Source organism: Colius striatus, chromosome 6 (genome assembly GCF_028858725.1).
Source record: "Colius striatus isolate bColStr4 chromosome 6, bColStr4.1.hap1, whole genome shotgun sequence".
NCBI lineage: Eukaryota > Metazoa > Chordata > Aves > Coliiformes > Coliidae > Colius > Colius striatus.
In genome coordinates, this window is record NC_084764.1 from 4,508,052 (window position 1) to 4,525,583 (window position 17,532).

Below are 17,532 nucleotides of genomic sequence, written 5' to 3' on the forward strand. Positions count from 1 at the left end.
CAGGGCAGAGAAGGCCAAGGTATGGTGAAGCCCTGTGCAAAGTTTCACTCCTTCCTCCCTTTCCAGCCATTGCCATTCTCTTCTTGCTGCCTCCTTGGGCTGGGAACCAGGATACAGGTGCTGGCCAGGTGTGAGAGCAGAGAGGAGTTAGTTTGGTGCACATCACCCTCAGCAGTGGCTGCGCTTGGTCCTTTCAGGCTCCTTCTGAGGGATGCAGGGGGTGGAGGGGGTCCTTCCCCAGCTCAAATCAGCAGCAGGAGGCTGTGTCTGCAGAAAGGAGCCTCATAGCAAGGGAAGGAGGGAGCGAGACCAACCCCAGGTATCCCTTTGATTGCTTAACTCAAGCTTTTTACCTCTCAGATCACCAGGTAATTCATGGCACATCAGCTGTGCATTGTCCACCTCCAGCCGACCTCTGATGCTCGGGGTGGCTGTGCCAGGGTGAGGTAGGGGGATATAATCCCTGCTGGGATACCAAGGCCCTTCAGAGACAAGGGCAGGGCTCTCCCCTGAAAGGTAGACTGCTCCTTTCCTAACCTCTCCTCACCAATCACATTTTGGGACCTCTCCTCTTCCCCCACCATAAATTTGACACCGAGGCAGCTGGAAAACTCTCATTGCCATGGTTACTGAAAGTCCTCCCTGCTGCTGAGCCCTGGGCCAGGCTCCAAAGCCCTGGGATCTGGGCACTGAAGCAGAGTGGGCCCCCTCCTCCCAGTCACACATCCTCCTGCTCCCTGGGCTGCAGCCCAGGCAGGCTGGGACAATGTGGTGTGCCTTACAGCCGCCACAGACCCCCGCTGTTAGCTCTGGGCAGGAGCTGAAAGGCTGAAGGCGATGAAAGGGAGGCACAGGGAAGAGGCAGCAGGGAAGGAGGCTGCTCCTCTGGGCACTGGGAGGGACAGGCAGGCTGCCAAGCTGCCCTCAGGAATCCCAGCTTAAGGTATGAGCCTTGCTCCCCATCACCCACTGTGTGCACCTCCAGCTCCCTCACCCTTAATCCCTTCACAGGAGAGATGGTGTTGGCTGCAGTCAGCTGTGGGAGCCCAGGGCTGGAGGCAGAAGCATCCCTGATCCCTCGCTTTTGTAGCTGGAGAGCACACAGAGACAATCCCAGAGCAGTCAGACACAATCCCAGGGCAGTCAGAGACAATCCCAGAACAGTCAGAGACAATCCCAGGGCAGTCAGACACAATCCCAGAACAGTCAGACAATCCCAGAGCAGTCAGAGACAATCCCAGAGCAGTCAGACACAATCCCAGGGCAGTCAGAGACAATCCCAGAACAGTCAGAGACAATCCCAGGGCAGTTAGGGACAATCCCAGGGCAGTCAGAGACAATCCCAGAGCAGTCAGACAATCCCAGAACAGTCAGAGACAATCCCAGAACAGTCAGACACAATCCCAGGGCAGTCAGAGTCAATTCCAGGGCAGTCAGACACAATCCCAGAGCAGTCAGACACAATCCCAGAGCAGTCAGAGACAATCCCAGAGCAGTCAGACACAATCCCAGAGCAGTCAGAGACAATCCCAGAGCAGTCAGACACAATCCCAGCCCTCGATGCAGAAGCCCCAGTGCTCAGCACTGGAAGCAGGACCTCGATGCTCCTCTCAGGAGTGGGATTGAAGCCCCCCTCACCCCAAGCAGGCTCGTTCCCTTCAGAGCAGCATAGTCAGGGACAGCTCACCCCAAAACAGAAGGACAAGAAGGAAGGTTCGGAGGGTGGGTGCCTCTGTGTGCCCTCAGCTAGCTGTGAGGCTGCATTGCAGGCATGATGCCAGGGCAGGAGCAGCAGCTCTCAGCCCCTGACCCACACTTCCCAGCCTCTCTGGATCACTCAGGATGGAGCTGAGCTTCCAAACACCCACGTGTGCCAAAGGAGGGGAGAGAGAGTCCCTCGGGGAACACGCAGTCAGGAGGGGGCAGAGGCCTCAGGGTACAACCTCACTTGCACTGGTGGGGAGGGGGCAGAGGCCTCAGGGCACAACCTCACTTGCACTGGTGGGGAGGGGGCCTTGCTGATGCAGCACCTGCCCTGTTCCTGTGTAGGCAGCAGGAGACCAAGAACTAAAACATCCATCTCTTTATTTCAATGGCAAGAAACAACAAACAAACAGTCCCAAAGTGGAAAAAGCGACGAGGAAACAGGCCGGCGCCGGGCCCTGGGCCTGCTGCAGCCAGGCCCCCTCACACAGACACACCAGAAACCACAGCCCTACGCCAGCTTTTAGGGGAGAGAGGGGTGGGTATTGCACAGAAGGTCTGCCCTCCACAGGCAGGGCTGCCCTCACCCCCTCTGCCCTGGCCCAGACAAGCCAGGCTGGGAATTGCACAGCAACTCGGCTCAGCGCGGAGGGGCTGGGCGGGAGGGGGGACAGTGTGTCTCTCAACTACCTGTAGGAAAACTAGATACAAAAGTGGGGAGGGAGGGGGAAGGTGGGGCTGTAAACGCCTCTGGGCACAGGGAGGGGGGGTCCCAGCTGCTGGGGAAGCGGTTTGGACCTCTGAGGAGGTGCCTGTGGGGGAGTGGGGCTGGGAGCGGTGCTGGTGGGAAGGGTGGGCAGCCCAGCTCGCAAGCCTCGGCTGGCACTCTGCTCTGCTCCTCACCACAGCAGCCCCTGGCCCTCCAAGGGAACTCTGTCCCTAAGTCTCAGCCTGTTCTGGCTCTCTGCTGTATCCTCATTCCTTTTTGGTATTGGGAGGGATAGCAGTGGTGCCCCTCCCAGCACTACCCAGCGGGAGGGCAGCTGGGACAGCACCGAGCCCTGGGCAGCAGCAGAATCCTTCTCTCAGGACTCAAAGCTGTGAGCAGCAACCCTCTTCACCACTTCAGGCACCACTGCAAGGCCCAAGGCCATCAGCTTTCCCTCTCTGCTGGCAGCCCTTGGTCCCAGGGAGCAGCAGCTCTGCCAAAGCTGAAGGGCTTTGGTGTGATGCCTCTGTGGACGCTCAGCACACGCAGGGGAGATGGGTCGTGGTGCCCCATGGCAGGGGGGAGGTGAAAAGCCACCCCATTGCAGGTGTGGCTCCCATTTGGAGCATCCCAATGCATCCAAGTCTTTCTTTTCTGCTAGAACTGGAGAGGGTGAAATGGGGGGGCTGTCTGGGGACCTTGTGTCTGGGCTGGGTGAGCTCTCAAGCTTTCCCTTGCAAAGCCCTGCGCCCAGTTTGAGTCAGGCTCAGAGGATGTTGTGTTGACAGGTCAGGGGGCATGAGGAGAATCCCTGAGAGCAGCACTGCCCCCAGCACTGCCCCTCCAGCCCACTGCAACAGCTGGCTGCAGGAGGGGAGCTGAAATAGAAGGGGCAGACAGATCCAAGTCAGCATTTGGGAAACAAAGGCCAAAGGCAGCTCTCCACCTCAGCTTTGTGCTGCAGAGGGGTCACAAAGAGATGCCCAGCAGAGACTGGGCATGCAGACTGCCCCCCACCCAACCCTGTGAGAGAAGGATGGTGAGAGAGCTCAGTAGCTCTCCTCCATGCCATCCCTACCCTAGGCCAGAGTGCTGAGCACTAAAAGCAACCAGGAGCGCAGGGTCTGCCCTGCTTCCAGTTGTGCCAGTCCCAGATGCTCCAAGGAAAGGCTGAGTGTGCCAGGGACTCCCCTTCTACTGAAGAAAGCCCTGGCAGGGCAACACAGAGACCCAAAGCAGCCCCAAACCCACAGGAGAGGAGGATGAGGCAGGGGCAGTAAGTCACAGTGCTCCCCTTGGGGCAAAGTCTGAGGCTCATGGCTCCTGCTGTCTGCCCACACAGCCTGTGCCTCCCGTGGCTGTGCCAGACAGGAGAGGAGGAACAGGACACAAACCTAGCCAAGCATCTAAAGGAGGGACACAGTGACAGGCAGAGGGGCTGAGCAACCACATCCCACAAGGATCAGAGGCAGGAGCCTGCAGAGGTGGGCACTGGCATCACTCACCTGCACAAGGGTGCCCAGGGCTTGGGCCTGGCCTGTCCCAGCAGGGCTGCAGGATGGAGCCCACCAAGGGCAGGGAATGTGGTGGGTGAGGAGCAAAGGTGGGGACACACAAAGAGCCAAGCTTCAAGTCCCAAATACCCACTGTCCTCACAGACAGAATCTTAGCCCAGCCTAGGACAGAGCTCTTCTGTATCCATCTCCTCCAGGGACCAGGTTGACATCTAGGAAGGGCTGGGCCAGCCTCACTTTGTGCTCTCCTCATCCTGCCTGAGCTGGCTGGGGCTAAGGCACGCTGAGCACTACACAGCTGTCTCCTGGTCCTCCCGCTGGATCATCTGGTAGTGCTGTCGGCTCTCGAGGTAGGCAGCTAAGTCGGGGTCCTTGGCTTTCTCAGCCCGGTGCTTGGGGGTGTCTCCCTGCACAGGAGGAGGCAAAAGAGGTCAGAGTGCTGAGCACTTCCCAAACAGCCCCCTCAGCACCCAAAGGTGCCTCTGTTTCCCCTACCAAAAGGGTGGCTGTGGCTGGGTCTGGCAGAGCCCACAGCCAGGGCCGGGACACCCATCAGCCCCAAGCATCACCAGGAGACAAAGGTTGGTCCTCATGACCTGCTCCTCCCCACAGGCAGGAGAGGGGTGAGGAATGAGGGGCTATGTCTGGGGAATGCCCTGGAATACCAACCCCCCTTCCCTCTGGCAGAGCTCGGGCTCCCAGAGGAGGATCACGTTTCACCAGCTTATTGCAGCCATCTGGACTGTGTCCACTAATGAACTCCCACACTCCATAAAAAGCAAATCTGTTAACAGCTCCCAGCACCCTCTCCTCTCCCCTTTCCCTCCCCCCTGCTCCTGGCTCCTCCTCTGCCCTGCTGCTGAGAAAGGCTGTGGACAGCTGGCACTCTGCCTCTGCCATTGAAAGCCCAGCCTGGGCGCCTCATCTCCTGCTGCACACGGCTGGGGGGCTGCAGAGAGCTGCCAGGGCCTCCCCCCACACCCCTGTGCTCCAGCAGGAACAATAGTCAGAGACTTCAACATGAGGAGAAGCTTGTTTGGTGCTGAGGTGAGGGAGCCCTGGCCCAGGCTGCCCAGGGAGGGTGTGGAGGCTCCTGCTCTGGAGGTTCCCAAACCCACCTGGACTCGTTCCTGTGTGACCTGCTGGAGGGGAACCTGCTTTAGCAGGGGCTTGGGCTGGATGAGCTCTGGAGCTCCCTTCCAGCCCCCACCACTCTGTGATTCTGTGACATGTGGAGCCTCTGTCAGGCCTGTGGACAACAGCCCACATGTGCAGCTGCAGAGAGGTGCCATGCACCCAGAAACCCCCTTTCACAGGTGCCCCCTGAAAGCAGGCCCAGCCCACAGACTGCCCTGTGCTCCTCAGGGAGCCTCCTCCTCACTGCCCCTGACTGCAAGAGCTCCTTTAAGCAAGCAGGGGTGAAAACCAGAGGAGGAATTGAGTTTCTCTCCCATCTCGCTGCAGAAGCATGAAACTGGAGCTGCTGGGGCCCCTCTCTGCCCAGCCTCAGGCTGGGGCTCAGGAGCTGGGCTCCTGCCTCACAGAGAGGCTGTGGCCATAGCCCATGCAGGGTCCCAGGGAGATACAACCCTGGACAGGCACAGGCACATGCAAGCCCCAGTGCCTCGGGCAGCTCTCATGCCTGAGCAGGGCTCCTTGTTGTGCTGGCTGCCCTCCTTCAAGCTGATGAGGGGGCTGGAGGTCGGTCAGAGGCCGTGTCCTGTCACCCTGCCTCTGCTGGCAGAGTCTCCAGCAAGGCCAGCCATGCTCCAGGTGCTGGGCAAGGCCCAAGCCTTAACCAGAACCAAGGATGAGCCATGAGGAGCGAGAGATTGCCTATACAGCATCTCCCTGGCAGTACCAAGGGGGCTGTACAGTGTCTGAGGCAACCCCCAAGCTCCACTGGCCCCACCAAGTTTGCAACCCCTGGCTGGGCTCCTGCCCTCTGTCCCAGACCCACAGACTCATGGCCCCTTCCTGGCTTGTTCCTACATCTCCTGTGCTAGAGCCCATCGCTACGAGCCTCTGCCAGATGAACACAACCACGTCCCCTGAGCTGCACACACACCCCAGGGAACCTCCTGAATCACACACGGCCTCAAGTCCCCTTCCTGGGGCTGGCACAACTCCCCAGCACCAAAGCACGTCCCAGTTAACTTGGCATGTGAGGGGAAAGAGCTGGCACTGCCCGCCCTGGCTCCCCACAGGCTGGCTTCACCCACCCACAGCAGCTCCCAGCACTCCCACAGCAGGGGAGAGTCTGGGGGGGGAGCCCTGCAGCTGGGAGGGAGCTTGCAGTGAGCCTTGTCCTTGCTCTGACCCCAGAGGGTGGGAAGGGGGAGACTGGGATGAGACATTCCAGCCCCTCACTTCTAATTTAATAAAACAACAGGGAGAGAAGCTCAGGCAGGAGAGGGATTTAACCCCTCTGCAGCTGGGTTCCACTGAGCTTAGCTTCACATCAGCTCCTCTCTCTGGCTGGCAAAGACTCCTGGCCAGGTAAAGCACCTTTGCTTTGCTCTCCCTGCCTGTGCCCTCTCCAAAGCAAGCCCATCACCTGCAGGTCTGTCTTCATGAGTGAAGCCCCAGCCTCCACGATGTAGTGGCAGATAGTGCGCTGGCGCAGGGCTGCAGCCTGGTGCAAGCTGGTTTCACCGCTGGGGAGGAGAAAGCAAGAGATGTGAGATGTTCCTCCCCCTCCTCCCTGAACAGGGGTGTGCAGCACATGCAGGGGCAGCAAGGGGGTAGCAATCTGGCTGAAGCAGGAGCTTGTGATGGGTTGCACACTTGTCCAAGCAGCCCTTGTAGAGGAGGGGATGCTGCTTAGGGAATGGACCTTCAACCATGGCTGGGCATTAGGAGTGAAGGCGGTTGGTAAGTGGCCCAGGCACAACTGGTCACCTTACAGAGGGGAACACAAGGCAGTCAGCAACTTACTTCTCCTCCTCTGTGGCATCAAGGATTTCTGAAGGGGCTGTGGAAAGAAAGACCAGGGGGAGTGAGACCCATCTGCGTGGCAGGCACAGACCCACCCACTCCCCAGTCACACTCTGCATCTCTCCTGCAAAGCTCCTGGCTCCCAAAGCCCTCAGGCCAAGCCAGGGCACCTGAGCCTGGGGAAAAAGAGCTATTGTGGGCTCATTATGGAGAAGTATCTAAACACAAACAAAAGCAGCCTGCATTTCAGTGAGAGCTGCCAAAAACAACAGGTTGGCTGCCCTCAAGGTGGAAGCAGGACACTGGGAAATGTTTCCCAGGCACGTGCCAGGCTGCAGAACAGCCATTGGGGCACCCCAGTCCTGGCAGGAGAGCCCATGTGCCAGAGGGAGGATGTAACAAGCCCAGAGGGAAGGGATCCAAGCCCAGGAGCACCTCCTCTGAGCAGAGGGTTGGGTTTTTTTTGGCTACCAGGCTGCCACCCTGGCCCCAGCTCACCATTCTCGATGATGTATTTGACCATGTCCTTGCTCCCTGATTTCACAGCATGGTGGAGGACAGTCTGGCCTGAGGAATCTCGCACCATCAGGTCTCTTCCAGCACGGTGCAGCTCTTGGAACTACAGGATTGACAGATTGCTGGGGGTGAGATGCCTTTCCCAGCCCCAAGCCCAGCCCCATCGCATCCCCAGTGTGTTGTGTGGGTATCCAGGGCCTGGGCTGGGGAGCTTTGATCAGCTCAGCTACGCTGTCAAATCCCTGCTCTCTGTGTCCTCTGTGAAAGGAGCAGGGCTTCTTGCCAGAAGCCTGCTTGGTTTCCAGCCACCACTCCTGGAGGAAAGCCCTCACAGGGAGCTGCTCCAGGGCAACCATGGAGCAAGGCTAGCAGGGCTTCCCCAGGGGCATGGCACCAGGGCTTCCCATAGCCCCAGGGGCATGGCACCAGGGCTTTAGCCCAAAGGCACAGAAATAGAGCTTCTCATAGCCTCACAGGCATGGCAGCAGGGCTTTAGCCCAAAGGCACAGCAATAGAGCTTCCCATAGCCTCAGGGGCATGGCAGCAGGGCTTTAGCCCAAAGGCACAGAAACAGAGCTTCCCATAGCCCCAGGGGCATGGCAGCAGGGCTTTAGCCCAAAGGCACAGCAACAGAGCTTCCCATAGCCTCAGAGGCATGGCACCAAGGCTTCCCATAGCCCCAGGGGCATGGCACCAGGGCTTCCCATAGCCTCAGGGGCACAGCAGCAGGGCTTTAGCCCAAAGGGCACAGCAGCAGCTTCCCATAGTCCATTGGGCACACCAGCAGAGCTTCCCATAGCCTGAGGAGCACAGCAGCAGAGCTTCCAGTGGGAGCACCTACCTCACTGAAGTTGCCACTCTTGGCAGCTTCTATCAGAAGGTCATCTGCAAAGAAGGGAGATGGGTCAGGGTCAGAAAAGCCAAGCTGTAATGTTGTTTGTGTGACCAGAGAGATTGGGCACTGGAAGCTCAGCAGTCAGCTGGAGCTCCTCCAGGTGCTAACTCCTTGGTTAGACTGGTTTTATCTGGGCTTCCTCACCTTCAGGCATGTCAGGGATCCCAGGCTGCAGGAGACACAGGCAGCCCTCAGCCCCTGGGAGGTGTGCATGCAGGGGAAGCATCTCTGCCCACAGCAGGATGACTTGTGATGGAAGTAGGGAGCAAATCTCCTGGGTGTCAGCCAGCAGCCAAGACACCTCTCACCCAGGACTCACTCACACTTCCAAGCACTGAGCTCTGCTCAAGCTCCAGGAAACTCTTTCCATTTGCTCAGCCCAGGGAGGCCCCTGACCTTGTGCTCTCACCTCCCTGTCAGCTCCTGGCAGAGACAGCCCCTAACCCAGCCCACAGCAAGGCAGGTGGGGGATTAACCCCTTGGCCATGCTGGCTCCCACAGGGCCCCTCCACAAATCACTGGCAGGTCTCTCCTGCCCACCACCTCCTGCAGAGCTCCAAGCCCCCACCTCCACACACACAGCAGGGCTCCAAGGAAAGGACAGGCCAAAGGGAAGGTGTCAGGGACCCAAAGGCCTGTGGGGTGTGAGGGGGTGTGCTGGGGGGCAGGACAGGACTCACCTCTGTGTGGGAGGCAGCGCTCGGGCTCAGCGCTGCAAGGGAAGAGCAAAAGCTGTAACTAACCCTGCCAGGCCTGGCAGCAGATGGCCCAAAAGGGCAAACCACAGGGGGAAGGGATGCCTGTGGCACTCCTCCAGCAGGCAGGAGAGGAGCAGAGGCAGGCCAAGGGAGTTTGCTGCTTCATCTGAATCTTCCTGATCTGGGTCCTCCTCCCTAACCCTGACTCCCATTTCTACTGCTGCTCCCAGCTTTGTTGCTCCCTTATACACTCTCAGTTAGGCCAAAAGACACCCATGGCCTTTGTCCTTTGGGCCAAGCACTGGAGCCTGACCCCACAGCTGAAGCATCTGGTGATACCTCACTGCAGAGGACCAGGGAAGTCAGGATGGTATCTCACCATCTAACTCAGCACTGGATTCCTGCTCATTTCCAAGAGCCTCCCTCTAAGGTGGCCCAGGGATCAACACCCTGTCTGTCATCACTGCCCATCCTTCCTGAGGTCCAGCACTCCATTCCAGACTCACCCAAGGGCAGGAGAGGAGGGGGGAGTGGAGGAAGAGGAAGGGAAAGCAAAATGATGCCCAGTGGGTGCAGCAGATGTGTCAACGAGGTCAGGCATGGCAGGAGAGGTGCCCACGGTCTGGGTGATCACCAGTTCTGGGTCCAGCACATAGAGCTCATCCTGAGAGATCTCTGTCACATAGTTGAGGTGCTCCTGAAAGACACAAGTCAACCCTCCTCAGAAGCAACATCTACTTGTGTAGAGCTTCATCCCCTCACACCTCATGCCTTGTAGCTCACTCACTGGCTCAGAAGAATGAGGGTGGCTCAAAGAGCCATGGGATTTGTGCCTGGGAAGCCTCTGTACCTCCTTGTCATAGAATCATAGAACCATTTTGGTTGGAAAAGACTTTTAAGATGATGGAGTCCCAGCCCTCCCCTCACCCTGCCAAGCCCATCACTAACCCATGGCCCTCAGCACCTCAGCTCCACGGCTTTGGGATCCCTCCTGGGCTGGGCACTCCCCCAGCTCCCTGGGCAGCCTGGCACAGGGGCTGACAACCCTCTCAGGGAAACAGTTCTGCCTCAGCTCCAATCTCAACCTCCCCTGGGGCAACTTGAGCCCATTTCCCCTTGTCCTGTCATTCTGGGGAGAAGAGATAAACTCCCACCTCACTACAGCCTCCTGTCAGGCAGTTGTAGAGAGTGATGATGTCTCCCCTCAGCCTCCTCTTCTCCAGACTAAACAGCCCCAGCTCCCTCAGCTGCTCCCCATCACACTTGTGCTCCAGCCCCTTCCCCAGCTCTCCTTTTCAGACTTCCCCTCTCCTGCTACCTTGGCAGGTGACCCATACATCTCACCTCCACATCCCTCTCACTGAGGTGATCCCAGTCAGTGGGCACCTGGCACCCATGGCAGCCTGGTGCTGCTGGGGCCAGGCCTGGGATGCCACAGGACAGGGCAGCAGTGCAAGAGCTGTAGGTCCCTGAGGCCAAGACTGCCCCTTGAGCACAGGACAGCCAAGCACCTTCCCAGCAGAGGCCAAGGGACTCACCTGTGCACGGTCTATCCTGTAGAACCGATCTGCTGTGGTTGCTGCAAGACAGGGACAGAGTGAGACAGGGTGATTCTTGGCATGGGATGAGGAAGACAGCCCCATTCCACCCCTGAGTGACAGTGAACTCTCAGGCTGCCTCATTCCTCGCTCTGAGGGCACAGCAGCACCCCCTGCCCAGGAGTAACACCCTTTCTTTTGTGACCCTGCTGCTCTCTTAACCTGGGAGGCAGCCCCTTGGGCCTGCAGAGCACCATGCCCCTCTGCAACACACTTTTGCTTGCCACCTCCAGGCAGGGAGGCAGAGGGAAGGCAAGAACACACCTATCTGACATGTGGCCCTTCTGGGAGCTTGTGGCTGCTCCAGCATCAGCTCAGGCAGAGGAAGCTCAGGGCTGTGCAGGGCACATCTCTGCCTGCACCAGCTGAGGAACTGCTCCCACTCAACTCCCACAGTGCAGCTCGTGCAGAGCACTGAGAAATGAGGGCTGGAAGCAGGGCTGGGAAGAGAGGAATCAGCCTCTGAGCCACTGACTTGACTGAGTAGCATCCCACAGGACAGCACAAAGCCTTGTCAGAGCCTGTGCCCTCCAAGTGGGACAGCATGGCACTGCCAGCTGTCCATCCAAGTCCCTGTCTCCTAAGACAGCAGGAGAGCTTCAAAGGCTGCACAGTATTAGAGGCTGCAGCTCAAGTGCTGGGTTCAGTTCTGGGCACCTCACTACAAGAAGGATATTGAGGGGCTGGAGCATGTCCAGAGATGGGCACCAGAGCTGGGGATGGGGCTGGAGCACAAGTGTGATGGGGAGCAGCTGAGGGAGCTGGGGGGGTTTAGTGTGGAGGAGGCTGAGGGGAGACATCATCACTCTCTGCAGCTACCTGACAGGAGGCTGTAGTGAGGTGGGTGTCAGTCTCTTCTCACAAGTAACAAGAGGTTATGGAAATGGGCTCAAGTTGCCCCAGGGGAGGTTTGGATTGGAGCTGAGGCAGAACTGTTTCCCTGAGAGGGTTGTCAGCCCCTGTGCCAGGAGTGGCTGTGCTGGAGCCAGAGCCACACAGGACCAGGGACTTAGGGCATCACCAAGGGAGAACAGCATAAGCAAGAACACAGTGCCAGGACAATTGGGTCCTCAGGCAGGGTGGCACTTCCCCTATGTCCCATCAGGCTGCTGGTGCCTGCCTAGGTGAGGTTGCTGCAGTGGGACCCTTGGGAATTCACTCTGCAGAGTGGGAACAGGCCAGAGCAGATGAGAGGAGTGAAAGAGCCCTATTTATCCTGTCCTGGCAGGAGATTTACAGCCAGGGAGCTGCTGCTGAAGGCCTGTAATTCAGCCTCCTCTGAATGAGCCTACCCTTTGAACAAGGCTCTGGCCTCTTTCCTGACACATTTTCCTGAGCCCAGAATCTGCTGCTGGGAGAGTGTCAGGGGAAGAGAAAGTGGTCCTGGTGCAGCAGTGCTGGCAGTGACACCTGGGACTCACAGTGCCAGCAGCCCCACACACAGGGCTGGAGCCCCAAAGGGAGAAGCTGCACCCTCTCTGACTAGCAAGAGGCTTCCCAGATCCACTTTGCAACCCATGGCTGTGCTCAGCTGTGCTTTACAGCCTGCTGCTGGCAAGGCAAGGGAGATGAAGTGCCACCAGCATTCATTTCTCTCAGCTAGCATCCAGGTAGAGCTCTTGGGCAGCAATGGCAAAGGGAGAGGAGAAAGCTGCTTTCAGGCAGGGGGAAAAGCAGCAGCTGGAGCCCAGTGAGGAGTCTGTTTTCCATACCAAAGGGATGCTCACGGTGTGCTGGAGCAGGAGGGCCCCCTGCCTGCACGACGCAGGAGAGCAGCCCCAGCAGCCAGGCACTGAGGAGACATGGGCTGGCAGCTGTGGGAGCAGCAGAGGACAGGAGCAGCCGCCCTTCACTCCACTCGTGGCCAGCAGCCAGAGACACAACCTGGGGCAAAGAGCCCAACAGCCACGAGTCCCCATGCCCACGGGGCTCACAGAATCACAGAGTGGTGGGGGTTGGAAGGGAGCTCCAGAGCTCATCCAGCCCAAGCTCCTGCTAAAGCAGGTTCCCCTCCAGCAGGTCACACAGGAACGTGTCCAGGTGGGTTTGGGAACCTCCAGAGAAGGAGCCTCCACACCCTCCCTGGGCAGCCTGGGCCAGGGCTCCCTCACCTCAGCACCAAACAAGTTTCTCCTTGTGTCTAAGTGGAACTGTTTGTGTTCCAGCTCGTGTCCATCACCCCTTGTCCTGTCACTGAACACAACAGACAAAAGTGCTGCCCCAACCTCCTGACACCCTCCCATTTAGATATTTGTAACTATTAATGAGATCCCCCATCAGTCTCCTCCAGACTGAACAGCCCCAGTTCCTGCAGCCTTTCCTCATAAGGAAGATGCTCCAGTCCCCTGAGCATCTTGGTGTCCCTGCACTGGCCTCTCTCCAGCAGTTCCCTGTTCCTCTTGAATTGGGGAGCCCAGAACTGGACCCAGGACTCCAGATGAGGCCTCACCAGGGCAGGCCTGTCACTACCAGCCCATCCCCTCACCCCTCCACGTTCAGAGGCAGGCAGCCCTGCAGGGAAGGTGACACTCACAGTCCAGGAAGCACCATTTGGGTGACAGCTTCTGGGACGACAGCGTCTTCGGTTTGGCTCCATCTCCCTCCTGTGTGAAAAAGAGAGGGTGAAGCAGTGTCTGTTGGCCTCCTCATCTCTCCCCAGAGTGTCTCTCCTGCTTTGGCAGGTCCCTGCAGACACAGAGAGCCACAGGCACTTGGCTGGCAAGGGCAGCTTGGATACAGGCACAGCACAGAGCGAGAGGGAGCCAACACACAGCAGCTCACTGCAGAGAGGTGCCACCAAAGGAGCCCACGAGACTGGCACAGTGACAGGACAGACAGGCCCAGGGGCCAGTGTGAGGCCATACACACCTGGAAGAGCAGGTGCTGTAAAGCAGAGGGCTGTGGAAGGAAATCCTGCAGAAAGGCAAGATGTGTCATTACAGCCTCTGTCTGAGCAGCCCCCCAGCCCCTCTTCTCTTCCCATTGATGTTGGCTTAACGTGTTGCCAGGTCTGGCTTCAAGCACTGCCTGGACAAGGCAGAGGCCAGAGGTGCTCTGCTCTGAGGCCAGAGCACAGTGCTTGCCCAAGGAGAGAAAAGAGGTAAGCCACCAAGTGACTGAGGAGCAGCAGCCTCAGTGCACAGCTTTAGAAGTGCAGCAGGTTGCAGAGGCATCAGTCTAACAGGCTGAGGCCATAGCAGAGCATGACCCTCTGAGCTCAGGATGGCAAAGCAAGGGGCAGATGCCACTGTGTCAACCTGGGCGAGGAGCTCTGAACCTCAGGACACTACTAGGGGTGTTGGTTGACTGGGGCTGAACATGAGGCAGCAGTGTGCCCAGGTGGCCAAGCAGGCCAAGGGCATCCTGGCTTGTGTCAGACACAGTGTGGCAGCAGGGCCAGGGCAGGGATTGTCCCCCTGTACTGGGCGCTGCTGAGGCTGCACCTCGAGTGCTGGGTTCAGTTCTGGGCCCCTCACTACAAGGACACTGAGGGGCTGGAGTGTGTCCAGAGATGAGTACCAGAGCTGGGGAATGGTCTGGAGCACAAGTGTGATGGGGAGCAGCTGAGGGAGCTGGGGAAGAGAAGGCTGAGGGGAGACATGAGCACTCTCTGCAGCTATCTCACCTTCTGGTGAGCTGGGGGTCGGTCTCTTCTCCCAAGTAACAAGTGTTAGGACAAGGGGAAATGAGCTCAAGTTGCCCCAGGGGAGGTTGAGATTGGAGCTGAGGCAGAACTGTTTCCCTGAGAGGGGTGTCAGCCCCTGTGCCAGGCTGCCCAGGGAGCTGGGGGAGTGCCCAGCCCTGGAGGGATCCCAAAGCCATGGAGCTGAGGTGCTGAGGGCCGTGGGTTAGTGATGGGCTTGGCAGGGTGAGGGGAGGGCTGGGACTCCATCATCTTAAAGATCTTTACCAACCAAAACAATTCAGTGATTCTATGATGAGCACACACTGGATGGGATTCCCTCAGGCACAAGAACCAGCTCAGTGGGGACTGAGCAAGGTCCCTTCAATCTTCTGGAAGAAAATGAGCCAGTGTGGCAGCAGGAGGCTGACTATGTGCTCAGAAGGCATTGCTCACCTGGAACAAGGGTTTCACAGCCCCTGGCTGTGTCACAGGCACACACTGGCACATTGGCAGGAGCACAAAGGTTAGTACTTGCACATGAAAAGAGCTGGAGGTGAGACAACCCTAATCCAGGTACCTGGGGAGGGGGTAGAGCTGACAGGAAACACAGAGCCCAGAGAGGGGCTGGAAGGCACAGCAAATACAAGGAGAGAGGGAAGGCCTCACCATACACCCAGTGGGGAATAAGCCCCATAGGGGTGTGCTGGCTTCTTCCACTGCCCCAGGATTTTTCTGGGCCTGGGGTATAAGGTGAGAGCAATGCTGAGAAAGATGCTGCCAGAGAACAGGGAGCAACAAGCCACTTGGCTTGGGATCCTGCCTCCACCAGGCTAATTATGCCCTGCTACCGAAGCAGGAGCATGTTTGTTGGTGCATGCAGGTCAAGGAGGCTTGCAAATCCCTTCCCTGAGCCCCTCCATCACCCTGGCATCCAGCCCTGAGCACTCTCCACACCGAGGCTCACCTCTTGCAGCCTCTCAATTTGAGTCCGGCACAGCTCCAAGTCGCTGTCTCCCGGCACCACGATGATCCCCAGCGGCACAGCTGCACGACAGGGCACACACACACACAGCTTTGAGGGGACAGCCCCTGCTCCTTCCCCAGCACCTCCCAGAGCTGAGCTGAGGGCACTGCCAGGCCCCTTGTCGCTCAGCTGGTCACTCACAGGCCTCCTTGAGCTTCTCCTTGTCGTAGTGCAGCGCCTCGTAGTCGCGCATGCTGATGCGGCTCACACGGATGCGCAGCCGCTCGGGCACCGGCTGCTGGCTGCACACAGAGGGGGAAGGGAAAGGCATCAGAGAGTGACAACCCCCTTTCTCCTTAGCCCACTCACCCCCTCCAAAGCAGGCAAGAGCACAGACTCAGGTAGGGAGCTTGCCACCAGTATCAGCGGTTTGCCATACTTCAGTGACCCCATCCCTTCCCTGGCCCTCCTTGAGAGAGGATCAAAATGCCTCGGAGTGATGGCTCAGTGCCATCATCCCTTCCCTCTCCATCCTTTCTGCCTTGGAGAGGGGGTGGCAGGTTGATCTGAGAATCAGAGAATCATCATAGAATGGTAGGGGTTGGAAGGGAGCTTTAGAGATCATCCAGTCCAACCCCCCTGCAGGAGCAGGTTCACCTAGATCAGGGGCCACAGGAACGTGTCCAGGAGGGTCTTGAAGAGCTCCAAGGAAGGAGCCTGCACACCCTCCCTGGGCAGCCTGTGCCAGGGCTCCCTCACTGAAACAGGGAAAGAGTTTTTCCTTATGTTTCAATGGAACTGTTTGTGTTCCAGCTTCATCCCATCACCCCTTGTCCTGTTGCTAGATGAAAAAAGAGCTGTCTCAGCCTCCTGACACCCACCATTTATACACTTATAAGATCCCCCCTCAGTCTCCTCTTCTCCAGACTACACAGCCCCAGTCCCCACAGCCTTTCCTCATACGGCAGATGCTCCAGTGCCCTGCCCATCTGGGTGGCCCTGCCCTGGCACCTACTCGTTGAGCAGAGGCACGGAGTTGCGGCGCTTGGTCTTCTGCACCATGTTGGCCTGGTTGCGCAGGGAGATGTGGATGCAGGAAGCTGCCAGCTTGCAGGGCTCACCATCTACCTGCATGGGGATGGCCTTGGACGTGCTGAGAAGCACCTGGCGGCACTGGCACAGCCGCTCCCCGTGGCCACCGACCTGCAGGGCAGCCTAGGAAAGGGTCCAGAGTGAGGGCAAGGCATAGACTGAATGGGGAATGTGGGAGAAAAGCCCACATCTCACCTCAATCTGACACCAGGTACCGTCACAGAGTTCCTCAGGGGAGAATCTGACACCCAGTCAATGGGAGCAGTTGCTCTCCCTGGTTGGCAGGGCCTGGCCCCAGCACTGACTCACCAGGGATGTCATGGTGAAGCCGATAACTTCAATGCAGCCGTCGTCGTGGCGCTGAGGCTCGAAGTCGTGGTGCTCACCAGGGTTGCCCCAGGGCATGGTGCCTGCACAGTACCTGTGAAGGGATGCTGAGTGATGCAGGGGTGGGCACTCCAAACCCAGAGCCATCTGTGGGATGGGAGTGAGGAGCCCAGCACATCAGGGCAAGTCCTGGGGTTGCTCACCTGGGGATGTTCAGGAAGACCAAGCACTGGGGCTTCAGGTCCTGGATCTTGGAGGTCAGGTCCGTCCCATCGCACTGGAGATGATGCAAAGGGTGTTCAGGCTGCTGTAAGAGGGGGCCTGGCCCACCCTACCCACCTGGGAGGATACAGCCTCCCCCTCTGCTCCCTACATCAACTGTCCTCCAAGCCAGGGGAAGCTGATGCTCGCAGGAACACATCCTCTCCCCAGCCCTGAGACACTCTGTGTGCTGAGGGACCGCTCCTCACACCTCCACAGCTCACCCCTCTCCCTGCCCAACAGCACCCTGCCCAACAGCACCCTACCCAACAGCACCCTCCACACTCACAACCAGCCTGACGTGCTTGGCCAAGTCTTTGGAGCTCCCGGTGAGGAAGTCAGAGAAAGCCGTCTGCCAAGGTAAAGCGTTGGGTGTTAGAGCCCAGCTGCTCACCCACAGGGAGCCTGCCACCAACCTTAATCACACAATCACAGAGCACTGGGGGTTGGAAGGGAGCTCCAGAGCTCATCCAGCCCAAGCCCCTGCTAAAGCAGGTTCCCCTCCAGCAGGTCACACAGGAACGTGTCCAGGTGGGTTTGGGAACCTCCAGAGCAGGAGCCTCCACACCCTCCCTGGGCAGCCTGGGCCAGGGCTCCCTCACCTCAGCACCAAACAAGTTTCTCCTTGTGTTTAGTGGAACTTTTCAGGTTCCAGCTTATGCCCATCACCCCTTGTCCTGTCACTGGGCACT

The 17,532-nt window shown here is 58.5% G+C and overlaps 1 protein-coding gene across 1 annotated transcript in view; it reads right to left on the bottom strand.

Moving 5' to 3' along the window:
• Positions 1-2,068: 2,068 nt before the first annotated feature.
• DGKZ (diacylglycerol kinase zeta) overlaps positions 2,069-17,532 on the bottom strand; it is a 45,696-nt gene continuing 30,232 nt past the window's right edge. The window contains exons 18-32 of the mRNA XM_061997926.1: positions 17,130-17,192; positions 16,783-16,856; positions 16,562-16,673; positions 16,176-16,375; positions 15,362-15,462; positions 15,161-15,240; positions 13,105-13,174; positions 10,512-10,552; positions 9,480-9,670; positions 8,956-8,987; positions 8,222-8,265; positions 7,363-7,483; positions 6,865-6,901; positions 6,485-6,584; positions 2,069-4,334 (exon numbers count right to left, since the gene is read on the bottom strand). Coding sequence (XP_061853910.1) covers positions 4,218-4,334; positions 6,485-6,584; positions 6,865-6,901; positions 7,363-7,483; positions 8,222-8,265; positions 8,956-8,987; positions 9,480-9,670; positions 10,512-10,552; positions 13,105-13,174; positions 15,161-15,240; positions 15,362-15,462; positions 16,176-16,375; positions 16,562-16,673; positions 16,783-16,856; positions 17,130-17,192 — 1,383 coding nt within the window. The 3' untranslated portion in view covers positions 2,069-4,217. The remainder of the gene's footprint in view (positions 4,335-6,484; positions 6,585-6,864; positions 6,902-7,362; positions 7,484-8,221; positions 8,266-8,955; positions 8,988-9,479; positions 9,671-10,511; positions 10,553-13,104; positions 13,175-15,160; positions 15,241-15,361; positions 15,463-16,175; positions 16,376-16,561; positions 16,674-16,782; positions 16,857-17,129; positions 17,193-17,532) is intronic.